Genomic DNA, 25793 nt, shown 5'->3' with positions numbered 1-25793 from the left:
ATCTCAGAATCCTGCTAGAGTTATACGGTCGCAATGACTCTTTTATGTAATTGGGAGCTTGACCACGCAGTGCTCTTCAAACCATCATAAGAACTCAATTAGAAACTTGATTGGTAGCCACTCTGTGAAGAAATTAAAATTAGCGCGTTGAGTTAACAGCTTTGCAGTAGCATTTTGTACCACTTGTAATTGATTTAAAGATGTTTTATCTTACAGAAGTATACAGAATTGCAATAGTCAAGGCGAGATGAGATGAAAGCGTGTATCTCCAGCTGTGGACACAACTGGCCTCGATTTTAAAATATTTCTCGATTGATAGAAACAGGTGCGTACCAGTGAATTGACAAGGTGGTCTAAGCTCAGGACGTGTCCCATATGGACACCTACATTTGGAAATGTGGGTTTAACCAAGTGAGTTAAAGGGTCAGGATTTTCCAGTAGCTTGAGGAAAACTCCCGCAGGAGCAGAAATAAGAACTTCAGTCAGTATAAGTTTTGTCAGTATTTGCCTGCAGATAATTGGCAGACTTTCAATCTTGGAGTTATAGTTTTGGAGAAAAGATCGTTTTGTAATTTCATGGGGCTTAAACAATACAGCTGAATATCTTGGTCGTATTTGCAGGCTGCATACGCCTGGTTTATTTCAGTTAACTGAGCATTACATTCGCAAGTCATGATGAGCATATTATAACAATTTACGCTTAACCAATAATAATGGTCAAATTTATATTAGTTAATATTCTGAAATAAGGCATTCGTATGCAGCCTTCAAATGCGACCTCTGGAGCATGCAGCCTTCTGTTAGAGAAAAGGCCTTTGTATAAAGACACTCGACTGTAAGTGCGATGCGCCGATTGGTTCGTGGGGTATTTGTCCCGTCCCTGCTGCACTGTGATTGGACGGCAAAGAGTTACATTGACGAGGAGAGCGTGAGAAAAAAATGCCGAGAGCCAAATTCCAAATCGCAACACGAGGGTAGCAAAATCTGATGGGTAGCATAATTCGACAGAACACCTGAGCTGAGCAAGAGAAAAGCGCGACGCTGCATGCAGAAACGTCTCTGTAGACACAGCTCCTACTTTAAATCTGGAGAAAGAAACAAGTAGGGGTCTGTCCCTGTTTGGAAACGCCCCTTTTTGTTCAGCGCGAGACATCTCAGTGTCAGGGACTGCTCTTGGACTGAAGCAGAAATCTCGACACGTTCCGTTATGTTAGACGCTGAACTGCGCTTCTTTACTATAATATACAAAAGCGACTCGTCTCGTTCATCTTCAGAGGAATCTTATCAGTGAATCTTCATCGTTGTATCAGCATCCTTGTGTGTAGGTTTCGTGTATTTTTGTCGTTTTTCTGTCAGTCAGTGAGCTTGTGAGCGCGCGCGGCTACTAACAGTCAGAGCTCAAACACTGAGCACGTGACTAACTAACTTTACTGATCATCTTTATGAAGTCAAACATCTACAACAACATGAAGACAATCTCTTTACCCTTTATCATCTCTTTACTCATCAACGGTAAGTTCTTTTAGCAACATTTATACAACACTTTAGCGTTTATTTCTCTACAAACCACACTCTAAAAAAAATCACGTAAAAAAACGGATGAAGTACTGGCAGAAAATGACCAGTACTTTTTCCATTTATTTTACGGACATTTCTGTTAATGCTGAAATGTTATTTAATGCAGTGCAAAATGTAAAATACAGGTAAAACAACTGTAAAAAATGAACACGGAGAATTCCTTCATATTAATACAGTAGCCTATATTGTGCCCTGTTTTTACAGATTTTTTTTAGAGTGCAGAAGCGCGCATGTATGTTCTGTATATATATTAGTTTGGCTTAGTAAATAGCCAACAAACACATTTACGCTGTGACCCCGTGTTCACGTTCCATTTTCCCTCTGGCAACGTTGTTTTCTACTTGCTGGCAACACTGTGATGACAAGGGTGTAACTTTGGTTTGAGAAACAAAATGGGGGAAAATCTTTTTGATTTGAATCCTAACACAAATTAAAAATACCTATGTTTTACGTTGTTTTTGATTGTTCAAATTGATTAAACCATGAAACCAAAAGGTGTTTTTATTGTGTAGCAAAAGTTGGTGTTCATGAAGGGGGAAAATGCCAGTAGGAAAACATGGATTGTAAACCTGAATCTGCGGTCGGAAGGTGACGAGCCAGATGACTTCCAAAATGCTTAACGAGGTTTAACGTAGGCTACGTAAACAACGACCAGGGAAGCTGCACGTTTCTGTGTCAAGCCTTGTCATAAACACTAGCTGCTGTTAAAAGAACGAGTCCTTATTAAACGAAAAAAGTAATAAATCACGCGTTACGCGTTTCTTCCACATAAAAGTCCATTTTAAGGAAACAGCTTAACATAGCCTATCGAAACAATGACCACGTAAAAACAAATTTCAATTAAATTCAAATGAAAACCACGTGACTGAAATCAATCTTTCAGTGATCTATTTTTAGAGTGTGCACGCAATGCGCGCATCCACACATGCAGACTCTCTGTGTCCTGCTCTATGAGAGGTGGATAGTGCCATGGATTACCTGCCGAAGGAGACATTCGTGTAATTTTACGTGAGAGAAGAATACGTCGCCACCACAGACGCGTGACACTAACGTCGTGGATAAGTACGTCGCCACCACTGACACATACATGTATGCATGTTAAGTTGAAGTTACGCACCGTTGCTTCCGGGTCCAAACTCTCTAGCAGAAAAATGTTAAACATTTTTTTGGAGGATTCATTCTTCCCCCAATGCAAACATAATAAGCTGTACGTGTGATTTTAATAAATTTCTGAATGCTAAATTGAACCCGTTTTGTGCTTTATCTTATGTAGTTTTCTAATGCCCTTTGGAGAGCAATACAGGATTAGCTGATAGAGAAAGGGGTTGCTGATGCCTTCACATGTACTGTAATTTATAGCTATTGTACAGGATAAATAAATACTTTTATGCTTTGTGTAATTTAATAACTAATATTGGCAACAAATTATACATAAATGTAGATTTCTTAAATCCCCTCATTTATTTGTTGTATTTAGGAACAAATTAAAGCATTTTCCAAAAGCCTAAAAATGAGTCTAAATGCAAGATAACTGTTTAAGCTGGGGACACGTTTAACGACTAGCTCAAACAATTCCACGACTGGACTCAACACACTTAAAGAGTTTTTCTTGCGACTGGAACAGATTCTAGTCGTTGACAGTCAGAAATGAGCACACATCTAAGCAGGGCCGGCCCAAGCCTTTACGGGGCCCTAAGCAGAATTTTATTTGGGGGTCCCACTGTGACCCCAATACAATCGAGTATTGTCAATGTTTGATTATTTGCACGCACACTTTAAACCTTGCACACCCAATTCTATTAGTTGTAGCTGTGTTTGGGATGTAGGAATGTCATAAAAACAAAAACACATAAACCATGCAAGGTGTATTGTGATTGTCAAAACATTTGATAATTTCATGACTTTCAATTTTAGGTGAACTGTCCCTTTAAATTTCGAGCACATAACATACAAAACTTGTGGAATTTATTGTTCAATGCATTTAACTATTTGCAAAGATTCTATTTTAAAAATCATTTTAATCTTCATTTTATTTTAACCACAACCTATAAAACACCCCTTTAAAGCCACACAGCCCTTGACGATGATTTAATCCCCTTTTTATTTTTTTATTTAGTTTATTAATGGTTGATAACCATTAAATTAATTTACAATATGCACACAATTATTCTCAACCTTATCCCAAATAAAACGCTAAATTAACAGATAATTATAAATTACACGAATCACGTAAATTACATATTTTTTATCTAAATCAGCATTTTGTTGTTTGCATCAACGAATACTGTCAGATGTTCAACATTTCTATCGTTAAACACTAAACAGTTGTCAAATAGTTAATGTTTTAGTCACTGTCGTGTGTTGCAAAGCACTCTTTTAACTTGAAAACTGAAGCGTCTTGCTGAACAGCTAAAGACGTGACAGTAGCTCAGTCTTCTTTAATTTGATTGGTCACTGCTCGGCTTTGTAACCAGTAATTCCCGCCTCCTTTCATTTGATTGGCCACCTCACTTATTTTGATATTGCAATGTTGCGTTTAGTCAGTAATTTCACAAATTTTGACACACACCTCAGAAAAAATAGTGGGCACGGCCCTACGTGAGAAAATGGATGTGTGTCGTGAATATATCACAAAAAAGCTGTAATTTCGTGTGATCTTGGAGGCCCCTAGTGGCGACGAGGCCCTAAGCAGCCGCTTAGTTCGCTTATAGGGAGGGCCGGCTCTGCATTAAGGACTGCATCAGACCGTGCACCAAACTTTTAACACTCTTGTCAGGACTTGAATTCTGCTGAAGATAAAATCTATCGATGTATTTATCGACATAGATCAGAAAGCTCAGCGTTGTTTTGTTAGTAAAATAACGCAGGATGACTGTCAGGAATACGTGGCGAGAACCCAAACTCAGGCAAGCAGAGGATGAGGTTAACAAAATATATTTATTAAACAAATAGACAAAACAAAAACCCACGATGGGGTAAATCAAGAAAACAGGAAACAACTCAAACAGAACATAGACTGACTAAAACTGGACTAAACTGAGAAACACTTGACAAACTATAACTAAACACTAAAAGACTTACTTGACTAGACTCACAATTCAACAGGAACAGGCAATAATGCTAACGCTGGACGAGAACAAGACAGCACATAGCACACGCAATGACCGACACAGGACAATGAAACATGAGGGTATTATATAGGGAAGACAGACAAAGGATAACGACACGGGGCAGGTGTGGGTAATAAAACACTCAGGGAAAGATAACGAGGAAACGAGAGGAGCGGGGACAATGACGAGACACTGGAGAGAATGCATGTTATTGTAAAAAAAAACAATAATATGTTTCTCTCCACACCTAACCAAAGACTTTGTCATGGCTCTGCTACAGGACCAAGAAAAACATGACTAAATGAAGCAGAGCCATGACAGAAGCATCCAGGATGTTCACGTGTTTCTTTTTTCCAATAAAGTTATATGCTTTTTGTTTTAGATTCAAGCATGCATAATAAAGGTTAAATAAATTGGTAATGAAAACAATAGTTAAGCGAGTAGTTTTTATTCGTAAAAGTAAAAAAAACATAGTATTTACCTATATAATGCGTATGCATAGGTCCCTCCCAAAGCACCCAAAACAAAAACTATAATGAAAGTGGCGTCTTCCGCCTCTAAATTCAGCTTTAAAGTTAAAAGTTACTTTAATCAAAATGAGCAATACAAAAACACAAAGCTTTTTAATTAACTTGATCGCTTAGCAACGTTTAAAACAAGGCTGTATATCTGCAGCCCGCGTCATGGAGGAGCGCGTTTCTCCGCAGCCGGCCTCCAATAATGTCCAGCTGCGGAACCGCAGCAACAGTTTCTGAACAGCAGCCACAGAAAGGAGGGGCGGAGCTTGCGTTCTTACACGAAGTAGCGCCACCTAGAGTCTTGAAGTGTGATTTTCTATTGTTACACGCGAAAACGTCATATTCTTAAATAAGGCTACTTTTCAGGGTTTTTTTATTGCTTGGCCCAAATTCTCTTCCGTACTTTTAGATCTACGTATAGTACAAGTTATAAATAAAAGGCCATTGTGCTTTTAAGGATGCGATCGTTTTACACTCCTTCATATGCAATATAAGCATAACATTTAACATCTACTTGTAAATCTTTTAAATGTGCTGTTGTGGTTTTGGCCAAAAAAACTCCTGGCAAAAGTGTTTTTGAAACTGATGGCGACTGTTAAAAACACACTAGACACCACTTACATGCATTAGTGTTACTTTTTACTGTCAATCCATGTGGATTTTGTCCGTAAAGAATGCATTGTCCCTTCGATAAAGATAGGTGCCTAGTCTTTTTTTGACGGATGCCGCGTCCAAACCGCACAGCAAATGCAAAATAAAAATAAAAAAATCATGTCAATTTCAAAATAAAAACCCTGTGCAGACTCCCGATCGTATTTCACGGTCACATATCCCTGACATAAGACCAAAACCATGGTTATTTTGTGGTAAAATATTGTTTAACTATAATAATCATGTTTTTTTGTTTTAAGTGTAGTACAACCATGAATTTTCGTAAGAGAACAAAGCATGACTCATAGCAATGAAGACAACAATATACCAGACAAACATAACCATTCAGCCAACTTTCTTATGGTATGACCCCAAAAAATCAATCTACCAATTCTACCAATCATATGACGACTTCGACATTCCTGAAGTGTTCCCAGTTAAGTGTGCCATATGCATCAGACGTTTAGCCAATGGTCCGTGGGCGTGATGTCTGAGGCTGAGACTAATATATATATATGTCTATGGGGATCACTGTTGCCAGATGCATCTTTTGAAACGAGTGAGAGCATTTCGTGTTGGAGAGCATCGGACAAACAGCAAACGTGAAAGGACATCCGTGTTGTTGTCTTGTAAGTATCTGTGTTTTCGTTTTGCTATGTGTTCATTGTTTATCTACAATATTTGTTATAATGTGTTTTGCGTAAAATAAGATTAGTATTATAAGAACGTTTTAAAAGTTATATGTTGCACAGCCCTAGCGTGCCTCCAAGCAAAAGAGAATGACTCTAGTTTTAATTAGTGTTATTAAAGTAAAAAATTTATTAATTTTTTTTTTTTTTTTTTTTTTTCTTATTTAGCAGATGATGTTATGATCAACTTCCCAGCTAGCACCAGGGAGAAGATGGGAGGGGATGTAGAAATAAAACCAACTATTCATATTTTCCTTGAATTTCACTGTTGGTTGTTAAAATAAGTAAATCAACAAAAGGGTTAACCTTTTTATTTGCTATTGATTTGTATTAGATTTATTGTTTTAAAATAGGTTTAAGTTGTTTAAAATTTGATTTTGTCGTTCATTACATTTTTCTATTATCTTAAGTTGTTGTTGGACAATTTTTTTTCAATAGTTTTCTATTAGATGTTAGATGTATATTAGTCGTTTATCAACTGTCTAATTGATGACTGGTCTATTCTTAAATTATGGTTAGACGTCTATTAGATTTTGAAGTCACACACATATATATATATATATATATATATATATATATATATGTATGTAGAAATTATAAAGAAACCCTAAAATTCCAGTTTTTATTATCGTTATGATTACCTTGTTAAATTGTGTTGATTCAGTAATTTTTTATATATTTTGGTGACAGATATTAAAAGCAATACTCACGTATTTCTCTGGTGAATCAGAGCGGACTCTTCTCCGACAGACAACCCAGCTGTCGGCTGAAATTTGTAAGTGTGATATTCGCAACATCCACACAACCTAAAGCAATGGCCCTGAAAGCAGGTTAAAGAGTACATATTACAAGATCATGTAAATTATTACATTTCATGCAGTATGTAATGTTGCCGTGTTTGAATGTAAGCAGTCTGCCAAGTTGTAAAGCCGAAGGTGAATGAATAACAAAGTTATAGTCCGATTCGCGAACCACCTCGGATTTACATCACTACATTTAGTCCCCGCCTATGTTTTGCTAGGACTGCCCGCGAAAACTTCACTCTTCTCCCCCGAATGCTGTAGCTCGTGAGCCTCATTCGCGGTAGATCAATCACTGCAGACTAGACCATCTGACCAATCAGATCAGAGTAGGCTGGAGGAAAGGCGGGGATTAGACGGATGAGATCGCCGAACTAATCATTAGAGAGTCAGTCAAGAAGTAAGGTAAGAAAAACTGCCTATTATAACAAAATAATAGTGTTTTTACACCTTGTATGTACGTAAACTTGTTGTTGGATACTCCATAAACCAAATTATGACCTTTACAAATCTCGTAATATTTACTCTTTAAAAGATAACTTTGTGACAGAGGTGGACGAAGTACACAACTTCCTTACTTGAGTGAAAGTACAGATACTACTGGTCAAATATTACTCCACTACAAGTAAAAGTTGTAAAGACAGATTCTTACTTTAGTAAAAGTACAGAAGTACGTGCTTTTAAAAGTACTCAAGTATTAAAAGTAAATTTCCTTTATGTCAGTTGTGCATTGTTTTATTGTCGTATACCTTATGCCTCTGAAGCAACCTACTGAATACACTGAGTAGCTCACAGTATCAGTCGTATTAAAGGAGTAGTTCGCTTCAAAATTTGCCCCCATTGACTTTCCATAGTCGTTTTTATTCCTACTATGGAAAGTCAGTGGGGGCAAATTTTGCAGTGAGCAACTCCTTTAAGAGCTTTATATGTTTAGCACATATATGATTAGTTTAGATATAATCCATTTAGCCTAATTATCATTAGCCCCCTAGGCCTATATGTATTTATGAGCAGTGTTCTTTTATTTTGTATATTCCTTTTACCAGTTTTAGCAGCAATTTACCAGTAAGTAGTAAGGTTCTTGTAAATAGTCAAGTGTAGAAGCCATGTGTTTGTTGGATTTATTACCATTTGTATTACCATAATTTAACTACAAACATAAACAATAGCTAGTATAATGAAACTATGGTATGTTTAGTTGCTGTGGTTTTACTAAAGATTATTAATTGGAGTATGGTTCCTATATATAGAAAATGGTAAATTTGTGGATACTGTGGTTTTACTGCAAATACCATCCCTGCTGAAAAAAACAATGAATTTTTGAATTAGAATGAGATTTTTAAATTAAATTCCTCTTTGTAGTGTGTTTGGGGTTTTATTCCAATAGGATTTACCATCCCACCAATAGAATCCATCACATACAAGTAGACAACAAGTATCCATAGTACAATTCCCATTATAACCATTAAATCCATTACATTTTATGGGTTCTATTGTTTTTATTTCAACAGGAATACTTCAACTATAGTTACTTCAGTAAAAACATCATTCATTTTCCAAATCGCTTTAAATGATACAGCAGCAGATCAGAAGTTAACACGCACGCGCAGCTCAAGCATCATGTGATGCTTATTTACCGTTTAGCCGTTATGCCGATCATTTTCATGACAATGTTTCTACGATCTTTGACTGATCGTAACCCACAGATGATTACACCACACTTTAACATCTGCCTTTTTCCTCTTTTATTGTTCTATTTGTCTTTTTAGAGCGCTATCAATGTTGTAGCAGCACTGACGTTTACGTTAGTTTAGCGGGGAAGATCCCAGAGTTGCCAGATTTGCTTAAAAAAATCTGCCAAATGGCCATTTAAAGCTTGTCGGAAAACCGTGAGTTTAGAAAAACTGAAATACTTGGCAACAGTAAAAGGTCCTGGCAGATCGCAAGCCAGATAACTTGAGCACACAGGAAACCCCGCTGCATAGAAACCATTTTCTACTTTTGGACCTTTTTATAAATGTAGTGGAGTTAAAGTACAAGTACTCAGAAAAAATAATACTCAAGTAAAGTACAGATACTCAAAAAGTGTACTTAAGTACAGTACTCTTTACAATTTCAATTTACTTCGTTACTGTCCACCTCTGCTTTGTGACAACGTGCTTAAAAGGTTGGCTACATTGTGACAACGTTGTGTTTTTGCTGGGTAGCTAGTCTTCACGCTACTACCGAGAGTTTGTTTTAACATTGTTTTATTCATATGTATTTTAACACGGTTGTGAGTGACTTCAGGTTGTTTTTAAAAGATCACATGATGGCAATGATCTCAATATAATCTTTGTACTGACAGTAAGTGAGTTTAATCTCAAACTTTTCTCTTTGTTCTGTAGGTGCTGTGACAGAGTCAGTGACATCAATCGTGGGATATTCTCTCACTCTTCACACTAATACTGTAATACAGAGTAATGATGTGATCGAGTGGAGATATAAAGATGAACTCATAGCTAAACTGGACAGAGGTTCAATCTCAGTGTTTAACGGCTCTGATGGGAGATTTAGTGACGGACTGAAGATAAACAATCAGACTGGAGATCTCACCATCATAGACTTCACAATTCAACTCATTGGAGAGTATCGTCTACACATCACTGGAGAGAAAACTACAACAAAGACATTCAGCGTTAGTGGTGAGTACCTCAATGTTTACATAAAATAAGAATAATTTCATCATTAATAATCATTTTTCAGCCCTCTAAATAAGAATTAGTGTGACAGAATGTGATGTTAATGTTTGTCTTCAAGTCAAAGTTTAGCCTGATAGCCCACTCCATCTGGCTTAGTTACATCTATTTGACGTCTGCAAGACATAGTTTGCTCATCTGCAATACGTCTATTTGATGTCTGTACATCTTTAACACGTCTCCTAAAGATCTGGAAAACATCTGCTGTGTAAAAACATCTAAACATCTTAAAAATAGCAGTTTTACATCCATTCTAAATCAAACATTTTACAGACATCTTATAGATGTCTATATGAGGTCTGACAACAGACGTCTCCGAGACGTATTGCAGATAAGCAAACTATGTATTGCAGATGTCTTGCAGACGTCAAACAGACGTAAGCCAGATGTATGTGTGATATATCAGGGTACAAATGTGGTTTTATTTACTTTTGCTGATTAATGAGTGAAGAGTGGAAAATTGTACTGAAGTGAGAGATTGCAGATTGCCAAAGCTTGACAAAGAAAAAAAGAAAAAAATTGACCTAACTGTGTATTCTTTGCATGTTGTTGTCAGCCAATCTAGATTAGTTTCTAATAACTCAGTACATTTAAATATTTCCTGTATTTTTTAACCATGACCACATAAAAAATAAGTTCTCATCACTATTGTAAGAGGAACATCAGGACAGATGAGTGTGAAATGAAGTGTTTGAGTGTTTTGACTTCTTCTGAATGTGCTTTGAGTCTTTGGATCATAAAGTATTTTAGATGTTCTGTTGTGTTCAGTGTGTCTGTTTGGGTCTGGAACACCTGATGTGAAATACTGCATGTAAAATCTCTGTCCATCTGTCTGTTCTTCACTCTCTCCTGCTGTCACTTTCATCAGTTTTATTCAAGTTAATTAACAAATATTCTTTATATGTGTTTTTATAGACGGTTTCAACGTAACAACATAAACAAATGTTTCTGCGCATGCGCGCGTTCGTGGGCTCCAGTTAACTTCCGGTACATGTTCACAATTATTTCTGATGACAATCAAAAGAAACTGAGAAGAACCTTTACTTGGCTAAACTTGTCTCTCCAATATTTTTAATCTAGACTGCGATACCAAGCTCAACCGCTAGATGTCAGTGTACCATACGGTTTCTTTAAATGCGACCAAACTACAGCACCCATTCAACAAATTGTTTATTTAATAAAATGAACACAACAACAAAATTCAACAGACTTTTATTTTATACATTTATTATACCGTAAAACAATCAGATAAATTAACATTTACATAAGTTAAATTAAATATAAATAGTTCTATTATTAGGCACTAGCCAAACACAGTCCGGAAGTTAACTGCCGTCACAGTGCACGCATTCGATGAAACTGTCTATACATTAAATCTTTTGTAAGGCTTATCCCTAGTTTCACAGACGAGGCTTAAGGTTAGTCCCAGACTAAAATGAAAGTTTGCGCTGTCTAACTGAAAATAAATTGCCCTGACATATCTTAAAATATGCCTTTGTTTTGTCTCAAGATGCATATTTTTATCAAAGGCATTTTAATAAAAGCGACTAAGGCATAGTCCTGGCTTAAGCTAAACCTTGTCTGTGAAAGCAGCGTTAGAACACATGTGTAAGTTTAAATATCTTGCCCTGTTTGTTCTGCAGGTCTTTTGGGTTTCAAATATTCAGTGACGTCATTGTCAGTGATGGAGGGAGAGTCTGTCAGTCTGAACACTGGTGTACCTGAAACTGAGGAATACGATGTGATACGCTGGAGGTTTGGAAACTCTCCTCTAGCTGAAATCAACAGAAAGACTGAAATCATCTCAACACATTATGATGTTCATGATGAGAGATTCAGAGACAGACTGAAGCTGGATGATTGGTCTGGAGATCTCACCATCACAAACATCACAACTGATCTTTCTGGACTTTATGAATTTAATGTCGCCTGAGATAGCGGAACACACACCATACACCTGTCATACACAGTTACTGTCAGTGGTAAGTACATTAAAGGAGCATTGTGGAATTTTTTTGGAGGATCTATTGACAGAAATGCAATATAATATACATAACTATGTCTTCAGAGGTGTATAACGACCTTACATAAGGAAGCGTTATGTTTTTATTACCTTAGAATGAGCTATTTCTATCTACATACAGCGCGGGTCTGCTTGCATAGAATGTTGTTGACACGTCGTCATGTTGTTTCTTCTGTAGCTCTAAGAGGGCAAACTGCTCTACAGAATGCGTTTCTTAAATGCTTTATCTCCTTTGGCAAAGAAGCGAAAATGTGATGACATCTTTGTTCTGTGTCAGCCACCGTAGTGCTTCGAAAGGGAGGGGTGGAGTGAGCCGTTAGTTGAAACGGAGTTGAAATTAATCCACCTTGAATCTTAATGAATTTTGTGTTTGTTGGTACCATGAACTCTTTCTTTGCAGGTTTTAAATGAAGACATTCAATAGTTTTGTCATGAGGGTCGACCCGTTTCATGTTTGTGATTCATGGGGATTAGAAGTAAAGTAGTGGGTGGATTTGAACCAATATATTAGGGCTGCTCGATTAATCGACAATAAACCGCACGCAATTTGACGGTTGGCTGCGATTTCTTATGCGCAGCTTGTCAGTGAAGTACGGTTAAACGCTGCTGCATCTGAACGCCAGAGGGCGCTCTTGCGCAAAAACTCCAAATATGCTCTGCAGAAGAAGTACCACAAAACATGAAGGGATGTAATGATGTAAAGACAGAGCCTGTTGAAAATCGATTACAATATGCAATGATTCAATTCCATTGAGACGCTAAAAGAATCGCAGTACATGTTTTGAACAGCAGGGACCGTTGTGGATATGCCGATTTCTCTTAAGTGAAAGTTAGGAAAAGCACAGACAAAGTCTTAGTTTGTTTATTTTATTATTTGTATTATTCATTTTTTATTTGATTTTGTTTTAAAATTGCTATTCGGTTTTGTTATTTGACATAAAATACTCTTTTGACTTTTGTATTTATTTTTTTAGTTGATTTGGAATTTGTTTTAAAGTTGCAATTTAGTTTTGCTATCTGAAAGAAAATATATATTTATTTTACAAAGAAATTTGCAGCATTTGAGGAATAATAAAGCGGCAGTTGTTCATTTTTAATTTACCTCAACTCATTCTGTAAAAAAATGGTGTAAAAATGCGCAATTATAAGATCAGAGTCGTGAATCGCATCGCATCAGAATCGTTACATCCCTAATAACTAGAAAATGCCATCTTACGATCTTTCTAAATGACATCTTTCTGTCACTGTTTTTCAAGCCGCCTCAGGTATTTTCATGATAATAAAGGATATTTATAGTGGTGATGTTTGACGGGTGTTGCTTTTTCAAATCCACGTTATAAGCGACTCAAACTCGCAGTGTTTTCAGATGGTGCAGTATTATCTATTAATCACAGAGCCGTGCCTCACGAACGAACTGCGCATAAAAACAGAATCGTTGCCGCACTAGCCAGATCGATTTAAGCACGATATTAATGGGAATTGCGATTAATCGTGCAGCCCTACAATATATGTTGGTTGTTTACAGATACTGTGGACACACATTTATGTTCAAACATCACGTAAAAGTATATTTAGTGTAAATCTCATTGATTAACAACTCTACTCATGTGTTTGGTGATGCAGATGAAGTGAAGTCGGTGTCAGTGATGGAGGGAGATTCTGTCACATTACACACTGATCTTACTGACATACAGATATATGATGTGATCGAGTGGAGGTTTGGATCACAAAAGTCTGTCATTGCTACAATCTCTGGAGGGGCCGTTGATATGAATAGACAAGCTGGGAGATTCAGAGACCGACTGAAGCTGGATGATCAGACCGGATCTCTCACCATCACAAACATCATAATTGAAGATTCTGAAGTTTATGAAGTGAAGATCAGACAGGTTCACTCCAGACGATCCATTCAAAAGAGATTCCTTGTGACTGTCAGTGGTGAGTAACTCGTGTGTTTCAATATAATGAAGATGTCATTCAGATTCAACATTTTTAAAAGAAACACTTCTACACTAATATAAAGTGTTAAACATACAATTTGTGCCCTAAACTTTTTTTAAACCATGCCAACAAACACCAACAACCAGCATTCGGTCTGTTTCTTACATTTACATTTAGTCATTTAGCAGACGCTTTTATCCAAAGCCACTTACAGATGAGGTAAACAATAGAAGCAATTGGAACAGCATAAGGACAACAAAATGCATAAGCGCAGTAAAAACTGGTCTCATATTAGCCTATCACAAGTATACAAAGCTAAGGTGTTTTTTTGATAGAAAGAGTATATGGTGATAAACAACTCTCAAGAAGCCAAGAGACACCGTGTGTCAGTGCCTAATGTTAGAACACTGCTTCTGGTCTTTGAGAAGCCTTTTAAACAAAAGGCACATTGTGCTTCAGAACAATACGCAGTTTATGTTTGTTATCTATTGGAGTCTGTTATAGATCACATTCAGTTAAACTAATGACTAATGACTTTTTCATTACAGATGCAGGTGTGTCTTTAGGAGGATCATGTGTTGGTGTTCTGCTGGTTTTTGTGTTGTCACAGATGGTCTAAATCAAGAACACAAGAGGGTGAGAATCATGTAGAGCTGATACAGCAGCAGGAATATCATCATTTGTATTCACATACACTTTGATATTTTCTCTCTCATCTGTGTTTCTTACAGATAACAACAGAGGAAAACATTCAGTCGACATAAACTTGACTTTGAAAGGAGACGCTCAGCATCAGTGATGATTCTCTAACTCCTGTTTCACACCATTTACTCATGTAAACTTTGTAAAGGCGATGCGCATCTGTAACTTTCTTTAACAAAGGACAAAAGAGAGAACAATAATAATGTGGATAAAACAACTTAAAATACAACTACATCATGAGTGAAAATATAGCTGCAAGCAGCACTTACGGTTTCAAGAGGAAACCGTAGAAGAGCCAGAGCTCCCAGAGAGGAGCTTTCAAGGGAGAAGAAAGAGAGACAGAGTATAACTTACATTTCCTTTCCTTGACCATGTGACTAAACCTAACATGATACGTTCAAATTGACCAATCAGGAGACCACCTTTAACCCACAATATACAAGCATCTCGGGCAATAGTGTCACGATCAGCAACGCTGTGATCTTTAGAACGGCAAATACTACATTTTGCAGGTTGTAAGACAGCAACAAATGTCTGTTTCTTCCAACCCTACAATGTCTATATGACACATTACTGCAGACGTCTTAGAGACTTATTGCAGATGATCAAACAATAAAAAAAATGTCTTGCAGATATCAAATAGACATCTTCCAGAGGGCATCATTGACTTTTGCAGCATACCAGGCACACGATTAGTTTACTTTTGACGTGTTGTCCAATCAGAAGCCTGGAATCGGACGTCAAACAAAGGAGATAGCGGCACGCGTTCCAATGTCATACGCCAAATCTCCGTCTACACGACAAGATTGAATCCGGAGTTTCTAAAAATCTTCACCCTGGCAGGAGTTTTAAAAAAAGTTCGGTTTCAGTGACCTAGTACTGCGTCTGCATGTGGACAAATGGCCAAATCATATTTTTTTTGCGCTTTTGAAAATACCCGTGTTCGTGTGGACAGGGCCTAGATTTGTCGACTTTGATCGGCACTGCAGCCGCCTTAATCACATGTGCCATTAAAGTGTACGAGAGCAAAACAAGACCAACCGCCTAGGTCAGGCGCTGCAGTTGCTCAAAATTGGCTGCGAAAACCTTGATGACGACACACTTTATTCTCATTGGCCAGAATGCTCACATGTATATATGACATGTGTTGCAAAAAAAAAAGAGTTGAAAAGGGAGCAGTCAAGTTGGACTCCTGAAAAAAAAGTCGGACACCTGCTGCTTGCCGTAGTGACGTTCGCGCTGTGTTTACTTTTCAAAGCACGAATGAAGTGGATTAGATAGTGGATTTGTCCAATAAACAAACATTTGAATTAAAAAGTAGCAGCCATAAACACTTCAAATTGCATGTTATGTGCTGCTTAACACCATGTGCCTAAAAATCATGGTAAACATAAGCATATATTATTAAATTAAAACTGAGTCAGTATTCGATTCATTTTTATTTAATTAAACGACACAAAATAACATATTATTATGATAATACGAACAGGTTGAAGTCGAACAAAATTTATAATCTGTATGTACTGCTTTAAGTCAGCCAATAAAATGTTATTATAATAATAAAAAATAGTATTTCATTATAAGAAAGCATTACAGCTGTGTAATTATGTGTAATGCTTCCCCCTCCATTATCGGCACACTATAGCTGCCATTACTGCTCCCAGAATTATTCACAACGTACAAAACATTGCGATTTGATTGGACACTTGTCAAAAGTTTTTTTTCTGGATGTGTGTTTTTTGTTAGTTTGCCCCATCATCATATCGTCATCGTACAGTCGTACATTCCTTTAGAAGGTTTAAAATTGTTATGTCTGGATTATTCTCAGCCCTGATTAACAGGTACAAATACTTAGTTCCCAAATTAAAATCTACATGCTCTCAAGTTTTGCTACTGATTTATCTTCATATATTTGATGCACATTTGATTGTCAAATACAGAATGTTTAGATGAATTTCAAATGTCACATCGATTTTCAAGTTCTAATGCTAAAATAAGGCTTTGCATGCGTCCTCAATGTCTGTCAGAACACTTGAATAAATCTCACTGTTTCTTAAATATTTCATATTTTTTATGCTTTCATGAGTTAACATTGTGTGTTAGTTTTAATTGTGGGATTCTTACTGTTGTCACGATTGGCCTCTGTTTCTCCCCGTGTTTCCCAATTGGACTGCATTTCCCATGATCCTTCACGCTCCCGCACCTGTCTCACATTTGTTATCCCCACACCTGCCAGTTGTCAACCTCATCACTCATGGACTATATGTATTCATTGTGTTCCTTGTCTGGTATTGTTTATGTGGAGCGTGGTTTCCTTGTCTGTTCTCACCGCGAACTTATTAAATATACCCCTTGTTTTGAACTCCTTGGTCGTGCGTGTCTCCTTCCCGAGCCTACGCGTGACAACTGTATTGTGATACTGTATTATTTATCTATTTATTTTGTGACGATACTGACAGTGTTGTATAAATAAGTTTAATATCGATCTTTTTCAGTTTGTTCTGCAGGTGCTGTGCCAGAGTCAGTGAAAGTGAATTTGGGATTTTCTGTCACTCTTCACACTAATACTGTAATACAGAGTAATGATGTGATCGAGTGGAGACATGGAGATGAACTCATAGCTAAAGTGGACAGAGGTTCAATCTCAGTGTTTAACGGCTCTGATGGGACATTTAGTGACAGACTGAAGATAAACTATCAGACTGGAGATCTCACCATCATAGACTTCACAAATGAACTGGCTGGACTTTATCATCTACAGATCACTGGAGAGAAAACTACATCAAAAACATTCCACATTTCTGGTAAGTACTCAAAAAATGATAATTGCGTTATTAATTAATTTCAGCAGCGTGTCTTCACCAATGAATGAAAATTCTGAATTTCTCACCCTTAAGTCGTTTGATAACCCTAGGATCTCCGTTCATCAACACAAATTATGATGTGATGGTAATGGTAAAAACTCTATAATGACAAGCTATTGTTTCTGTTGTCTTTATCAGAAATCTAATACAATGTGACAAATTAACTGTGAGAAAACGAACGAAACTAAAAATGAATAAATGAAAGTTAAAAATGTTCTGACGGTCCTCTCTGATGGGTGTTATTTACAGTATCAGTGTCTGACTTCACATTCACTTCCCCATATAGGTGACTCAGATGTCATTGTCTATATAGGGGAACAGTGAGTGAATTTCGAGACTTCAGACACAACATCTGACTGCATACATCACTCTGTGTGTCAGTGTGTTACTGCTGAAACTCACTTGAATTAAGCACAAACAGAAGGTTTTACCTGTAAGAAAGTTGTTGCATCGTAAACAAATACTCATCTCTGACGAAAGCAAAACATCAGGATGGATGAATGTTTGAGTTTTTGACTTCTCAATGTACTTTTTGGATGATAAAGTATTTTAGATCTTGTTCTGGTGTCGGGATCACTTGAGGCTGATGTGAAATACTGCGTGTAAAATCTCTGTCCAATTGTCTGTGTAATCATGTAAAAGACTTCATGTGGTTTTAAAAACTGAGTTCCAGTAACTTTAACTGTTCTGCAGGTCGAGGTGGTTTTACAGATGGACTGACGTCATTCTCAGTAATGGAGGGAGGATCTGTCTTTCTGGACATTGGTGCGACTGATATAAACAACTATGTGATCCGCTGGAGGTTTGAGAACTCTCCTCTAGCTGAACTCAGTGGAAAGACTAAAATCATCTCAACACATGATGAGAGATTCAGAGACCGACTGGAGATGGAGGATTGGTCTGGATCTCTCACCATCACACACATCACAACTGATCTTTCTGGACTTTATGAAGTCATTGTCGACAGCAATAGTGGAACACACACCATACACCGGTCATTCACAGTTACTGTCAGTGGTGAGTACATCAAGTCCTTCAGTATAATGAGCATCAGATATACATGATCACTGTGAATAATTCCACCCTTAAATCTTCACGACTCTTTGTGTGATGTCAGAGGTTTTGTTGGTGCAGTGAGCTCTTTCTCTGTTGGTTTTGAATGGAGACATTCAGTGGTTTAGTCTTGAGGGTCGACCCGCTCCATGTCAAATAAAGTGACTATTATGAAGCTTCTGATGTGACTGAAATGTTCTCTATAAGCTTTCCAGGGTTGTTCTCCATATAATGGACTTAAACGGGGGGCTGTTGGTTAAGGTTCAGATTTCAGTTACATTGCAGCTTCAAAAGGCTCTAAACGACACCAGCCGATGAATAAGGGTGTTGTGTAGCGAACAGATTAGTCATTAAAAAAAATATATATATATATAACTAAATATATGGCTTGCACTGCTACGCAGACAGCTTGTATGACATGACAAATGTTAAAGTGAACTATTCCTTTAATCTGTTTTTTAACAACATTTGTTTGGTGATACAGATGACGTGAAGTCCGTGTCGGTGATGGAGGGACATTCTGTCACACTACACACTGACGTTACTGAACAACAGAGAGATGATGACAAACTGTGGTGGTTTGGACCTCGATACATTCCTCTAGCTAGTATGTATAACTACACCAATAAATCTGTATATGACTTTGAAAAGAGATTCGGAGACAGACTGCAGCTGGATAATCAGACCGGATCTCTCACCATCACAAACATCACGACTGAAGACTCTGGACTTTATCAACTAAAGATCATAAAGCATCAATCCAGACAATACATTGAAAAGGGATTCATTGTGTCTGTCAGCGGTGAGTAACTCTTGTGTTTCAATATAATGAAGATCTCATTCAGATCACAGCGCTATCAACATTTCAAAATATTTCTCTCCCAACGACAAGCGTTTGTTTTTTTGCTTTCATCACATTCAAACACATGTGCATTATTAATGTACCACCATTACTCAACATTTCTGTATATTTTTACTTGTGATTTAGTTTTTTCAATATCAACAATGGAACAAGTAGAATAATTAAGTTCTACTTGGTGAGTCTTTTAATGGCCAATGCAGGTATTGAGAAAGGAACGTGACCAAAATAACACAATTGTCATTACAGTAAATGAGAGCTATACAGTGAATTGGTTAAAACTAATATTGTGCATAATATTTATGCAATATTCTGGTAAGTCAGAAATATTCAATAGATATGTGTACTGTGTGCACTATGACTTCATTTTACTGTTGGTCAAATGGAAGCTTGGTTACCCACTAGTGTAAAAGAAAGACTGCTCCAGAGAAACTTTAATATTTATGTCTCATATCAAACTTGAGTTGTATGTTCTAATCACATTGGGGTACTGTGAGTCTCAGTATAGTGCCACCAACTGGCAGCAGGAAGTCACTTCAGACTTGGTCAGATAATATAGAGACATAGCTGAATTAAAACTGAGAAAGAAAGCTCTAAGTATTCTTAAAATGTCATAAAATGTGGTGCACACGAGTTCATTAGGCATAGTCAACAGCTTAGAAAATGCACATGCTCACCGTGCATCCTTTTCTAACGACCATCATGTAGCGGAAGAGCAGTGGTGCTGGGACCCATTATCGCTGCTTGCAGCTTTATTTCATTTCTGATTTTACATATGACAGGCTTTTTTTAAGGAGCACGGTTGTAATGCACTGTACTGTATAGTGTCCGGGTAATGGGGTGCAGGTGCAAGAGTGAGTCAGAACTCGGGTGAGCGTGAACATGGGAGCACTGATGCAGGGGGAGTGGTTGGCTGCGCAGACGTCACAATATCGCTCTTAATGTACATATACTACGGCAGGGACGTGCACAGACACTTTGAGGGTCATGGGCTCAAGTGGAAAAAAGGGCACTTCTCATATTTGTTTTAATTTTTTCCAAACAAAATGTTAAATATTAAAATAACTATTTTTTTAAATATGACCTTCAATGACCTTCACACTAAACTGAAAAAGGCAGTTGGTGCTAATTTGTTATTTTACAGGAAAAAAACCTGCAAAAATAATTAAAACACACTGCAAAAAAATGATTGACAAAATACAAAAATACAGCTGCTTAACTAATTATTATTATTATTAATATTATTACCTTTAATTACACTTACTGTACCGCGCGCGCACACACACACACACTGATGGTGACAAGAACTTTGTTTCACATTTGAGGGAGGGCGGTTTAGATCTATCAGCATACACCACATATAAAATGGATAGTTATTAGACGAGGAGTCTGACATAAAACTTATCAAGTTATTGTTTAAGGCGGGACACTTAATGTACTGTTCAATTTTGAGATGTTGGTCTATTTTGCTTTCATGTCTTCTTTTGCTCTAATGGAAAGGACATTTCCAAAATACACATAAAGTTGTTTGTTTTAAGCCTTCTATACCCTCTTCTGTTTGCTTCTGTAGATTTCTTCTAAATTAACCCAAAACAAGCTGCATATATATCTGCATATGTAAACATAACATTTCAAGGGAAAAGACTCTTGATGTAAGTCATATTAACTAATAACTGGTGGTATGCTTTAGGTATTTGTTTATCCTGTTCATCTGAATTGCCTGACAAATGTATGCAAGTTAGCACATTTTAATTACTTAATGCCTGGTTTACATATCAATGAGGCGATTCTGATGACGTTATTAATTTGACTGTGTTCAGCTGTCGTTTCTCCATCAAGTTAGCATGTATGCCAATGATATACTGCCTCAGAAACTTTAGCTTACTCATTAGCTCATAAGTGATGGATGTTAGCAAAACAATATTAGCAGTTTGTCTTTTGGATAATTAGGTGTGAATTCGAAAGCACATGTAGCTAGTCTGTTCATCACCACTCACCTCCACACCAAGACAAACGCTACTGGAAAGGAGGGAGGGCTTCATTTCTGCGGCTCTCTGCCTGATGTGCCAAATGTGCTGCACACACAGCTGTGCTGCGGGCCTGCGTGGAGACGCGGATGGGAGAAAGGCATCGGAACTCTCAACATTTCCCGACCTGACCTGACATTTTCTAATGGTTTGCCAGGGAAAGCCGTGCGCAAACAGAAACACATACGCACATACATATATCCATTAATAAAAAATCCCAGAAAAAGGGCACTTTCTCAAGAGGAAGAAAATGGGCCTGGGCTCAAGCCCCCAAAGCCCCCCCCCTGCACGTGCCTGTACTACGGTAATATTGGCAATGACAACCTTTGGAACAAGAAAAAAACACTTTTGGTAAATTATTGTATTTTTTTTCTAAATGTATTAGTGTATTTTACGTACAGGAAGGGAGGTATTGCTTACGACAAGTTTGACCGCTAGGCATTTACTTAAGCACTGTAAACGTTAATATAAATGAATTATTGCACTTCGTTTTGTACTGTAAGGTAAATTCACAGACGGTCCATAAAATGGCCGAGGCGAATATGTAGTCAATATCAAACCTAAATCTAACTGTGCCACTGCGCGCATGTTTAGCTCATATATTTTGTAACATTGTTAAAGACAAGTGTTCTTTTAAAAGATCACATGAAGCGCAGGTTGACATACTTGAATACAGCAGATATGTTGACTTCATATTAAATGTGATGTTTCATGAAAACATGACATCACTCAGTGATCTCTTGAGTAAATGCGAACAACAAGCAGTGTCCGTGATGTGCAATTAGAACGAATTTTTTTTTTGGATACATCTAGCCATCGTAAGCTAAATATAAATTGTCAAACGGTTTAGACTGTTTCATGTAAATAAACGGAGCCTCAATACAAATTAAAATGGAACACAGCGGCGTTTAAATAAGTAAAATAAGTATAGGGGCCTACTTCACTTTCACTTCACTCACTTTCACTTACTTGTGCAGCTAATGAATGCAAAAAGCACTGGATATTGAAGTATGGCATTTACAATAGCTTATATTATTTATACTTATAATAAACTATATGCACAGCAAGCTTACCTGCTCTCTGTAATCTTGTTTTCCTTACCACTTAATTTAACCTTTATTAGGCTATGCATGCATACGCTCTAAAACAAAAAGCACATAACCTTGTGGAAAAAAAGAAAAACGTGAACAGTGGTTGCTTCGACCTGCAGTTTTATTAGGCTACTAACAAAACAGGAATATAATGCCAAGCTTACTCATCTATATCAGTACATAGATCGATAAATTTTATCATGTGTCAAACAAGAAACAATACAATTTATTTTTATAGGTCAAGTTTTGTGATAATTGCAACCGAATTCACTTATTAGGCTGACAGCTGACTGGATGGGCCTGACTGACAGGTGGGTGGGCCCAGGTCCACCCGGGCCCACCCGTAGCTATGCGCCTGCTACGATCACGCTCTAATGAAGGGAAATGAGAAAACGGGGCGTTACAAATTGCCCTTATTGTAATCCGTTAAAATGACGGACGGCCTTCAGATTTTTCCATCACTGGTAAAACAAATCTGTCAATGACGGAGAATTTTCGGTTAACGCGACCTCTGGGTGAGGGTGACAATATACGAGTAAAAAAAAAACAATTAGGGTCTGCTCATGACAAGGGCTGCATTTCCCAAAAGCATCGTATGCCTAAGTTGATGATAGCTCCATTGGTGACCGTGGGTCTAAGATCAATTTAAGGTTACGGTGCATTTGGGAACCAGTCCAGAGCTGTAATCCAGCTGAAGGAACTGGATATCTGAACCTAAACCCACCAGCGAAACCCAACACTAATGTGTTATAACATTGAGTCTCTTTGTTCTCTCTCTCTCAGGAAGAATTCAAGACTACAATCAAATTTCACTTCTACTGTTGGGCTACATGGGTTTCATTGTCTTTTAAACTAAAGACTGATTTCTTTCATCATCACAGATGCAGATGTGTCTTCAGCTGTTAAAGGAGGAACACGTGTTGGTGTTCTGCTGGTTATTGCTGCTGCTTGTGTGTGGTCACAGATTCTCTAAAGCAAGAACATAAGAATCATGGAGAGAGGGAGAAAACATCAGCATTTAGCGGACATCGCCTTTGTCTTGACCATGAGACAATTTAACGTTTAAAAACGTTTCCACGTCTACAGTTTACATTAAACAACGGTGTAAACCAGGAGTAATAATCTTTCTGTGCTATATCCTTTAATGTTATGTAAAAATGTAGCGAAAAACACAAGTAAGTCTGAGCATTTAAACACAACTAATATAGTACTGAATAAACTTTGATAACTTTATTCTATCTCTGTATCTGTCTAGTGCTTCAGTAGAAGTGTTCAATCCAAACAGACGTGACTCTTTTGGTGTTCCACAGAAAGGTTTGGAATGAGATGAGAGGGAATAAGTGATAAAATATTTTTATGTTTAAGTAAACTATCATTGTAAGAACATAAAATAATCACACTATTAAAGTCCCTGTGAACCGGAAGTTGCGGTCGTTTTTACTTCCGTATTTTGACGCATTTCCGAGTGAAATGGAATTTGGAATGAGAAAAAATTGCGGGCGTAGCTCACGTCCTTCTCTGTGATTTGATTGGATGTATAAAAACAGCCATTGCCTTTTGAAATGGAACTGGCAGCAGACTGACAGTTGAAGGGGAGGAGTTAACGGATACTCCGCCCAAGCCGCCTAACATATGTCATTTAAGATGGACAGTCACTACAGGAAAGAAGCGCATTTTCAGATTTCGACAGAAGATTATGAGGGCACACGAATTTTTAAAAGAGAACGACCCACATTGATAAACTATTTACAATAAACGCTGCAATATTTCATGAAAAATAGGCATCGTAATTTTTTATTTCACTGGGACTTTAAATACAAATTGCTCATAAAGAATATTTAGTTGACTTTTAATGCTTTGTCCAAAAATATTGCACTTCAGAGTTCCCAGCATGCATTTCATTGTTTTGAATTGTGTGTTTAATATGATTAAAGAGGAATAATGTTCATGTATGATGTTGTTGTCATTCTTCTTGTATTTAGTAACTACAAAGTTGAGTAAACTTAAAAATCTTCTAAAGTTTGTGGTGTTTAAACTTTTTTACAGTGTAGTCTTCAGCCCTGTCCAGGAATCGGTTTATAATCATCCCTCCAGCCTCATAAAAATGCCTAAACACATGCCTCATATTGTTCTCTTTATCTGTAAGCCAAACATAATAAACATGCCTCTCCCATCACACAAAAATAAACATTCTGAACCCTCACAGATTTACTGTTATGAACATGAGCCTCATGCAAAAGACACAGGAGAAGATGTTGCTGTGCTTCATAGGAATATTTTTAGTTTTACTCACAATTCTGATTTTAAAAACTATTATTTTGAAGTGACGGTGCTTCATAACGTCATATATTGTAAGCGATAATAATAATTCACAGCTGCTGTAGACCACAGTACTACAAACTGAACTAAGCACAGAACCAGGTTGAAGGCTCTGAGGTTAAACCTGTTGGAGATGAAAACATTTGCTCTCCACAGATTTTTCGGTATATTTTTGACCTCGGTGGGATGGAAATGACTTTCATTTATGGATTCTTTCCACGCTATACATCATATGCATGTGCTTGTTGAGAATGTGCAGAGGAACTGCTTCATTCCGAACGCATGTTAATATATTCAGAAAGTCCTTGGCAAACATATCCAAACACAGATGTGGTGTGATTTTTCAAAGGTCTTTTTTAATTCAGCAGGGAGGTGAACTCATAGAAAACACTGTAAAACCTTACAATTCTTGGAATTCTGGGTCTATGATATCCATTTAAAGGGATACTTCACCCAAAAATAAATATTCTGTCATCATTTACTCACCTTCGGGTTGTTACAAATCTGTATAAATGTCTTTGTTCTGATGAACACAGAGAAAGATATTTGGAAGAATGCTTATAACCAAACATTTCTTGGACCCCATCGACTCCCATAGTTTAAGAAGCTTACAAGGAGTCAAGCCCCGAAAGGATGTGAGGTTTTTTCTTCGCGAAGCTTTTGTGTATTTACACAGAACCTGATAGGCTATATGTAATCCCAAGAACTATCAACAATCCATTAGATTCCCTGATGTGTGCCTGGCTGAATCCTGTCCAATGTTCCTCAGCAATTTGGGAATTTTAGTTCGGTTCATCAAGGACATGTTTTGAGAGGGCATGAAAATTTGT

The 25793-nt window shown here is 37.3% G+C and overlaps 1 protein-coding gene across 7 annotated transcripts; it reads left to right on the top strand.

Annotated features, from left to right (window-relative positions):
• Positions 1–947: 947 nt before the first annotated feature.
• LOC130548436 (uncharacterized) lies at positions 948–24588 on the top strand. 7 transcript variants are annotated; one of them, XR_008962034.1, is made up of 10 exons: positions 948–1512; positions 6399–6486; positions 6718–6830; positions 7237–7321; positions 7568–7751; positions 9734–10030; positions 11728–12066; positions 13731–14045; positions 14597–14684; positions 14780–17363. XR_008962034.1 is itself a non-coding variant. In XM_057325200.1 (5 exons), exons 1-5 carry the CDS (start codon positions 1443–1445, stop codon positions 23615–23617), a joined length of 1113 nt encoding a protein of 370 aa, XP_057181183.1. In that variant the 5' UTR covers positions 948–1442; the 3' UTR covers positions 23618–24588. The 7 variants fall into 7 exon arrangements, 1 of the variants encoding a protein (XP_057181183.1); XR_008962032.1 differs by having other exon boundaries at positions 6715–6830; XR_008962033.1 differs by having other exon boundaries at positions 6715–6830; positions 7237–7376.
• Positions 24589–25793: the final 1205 nt, after the last annotated feature.

Source organism: Triplophysa rosa, linkage group LG25 (genome assembly GCF_024868665.1).
Source record: "Triplophysa rosa linkage group LG25, Trosa_1v2, whole genome shotgun sequence".
Lineage (NCBI taxonomy): Eukaryota > Metazoa > Chordata > Actinopteri > Cypriniformes > Nemacheilidae > Triplophysa > Triplophysa rosa.
This window is presented reverse-complemented; position numbering and strand designations above follow the sequence as displayed.

What these genes read in the sequence shown, in the direction of transcription:
- LOC130548436 (XM_057325200.1), top strand. Translation starts at nt 1,443, where the DNA reads ATGAAGTCAAACATCTACAACAACATGAAGACAATCTCTTTACCCTTT. An exon ending in AAAAACATTCCACATTTCTG is followed by an intron (nt 17,555 to 18,307) that starts GTAAGTACTCAA and finishes ACTGTTCTGCAG; the next exon opens with GTCGAGGTGGTTTTACAGAT. An exon ending in ATTCACAGTTACTGTCAGTG is followed by an intron (nt 18,632 to 19,151) that starts GTGAGTACATCA and finishes TTGGTGATACAG; the next exon opens with ATGACGTGAAGTCCGTGTCG.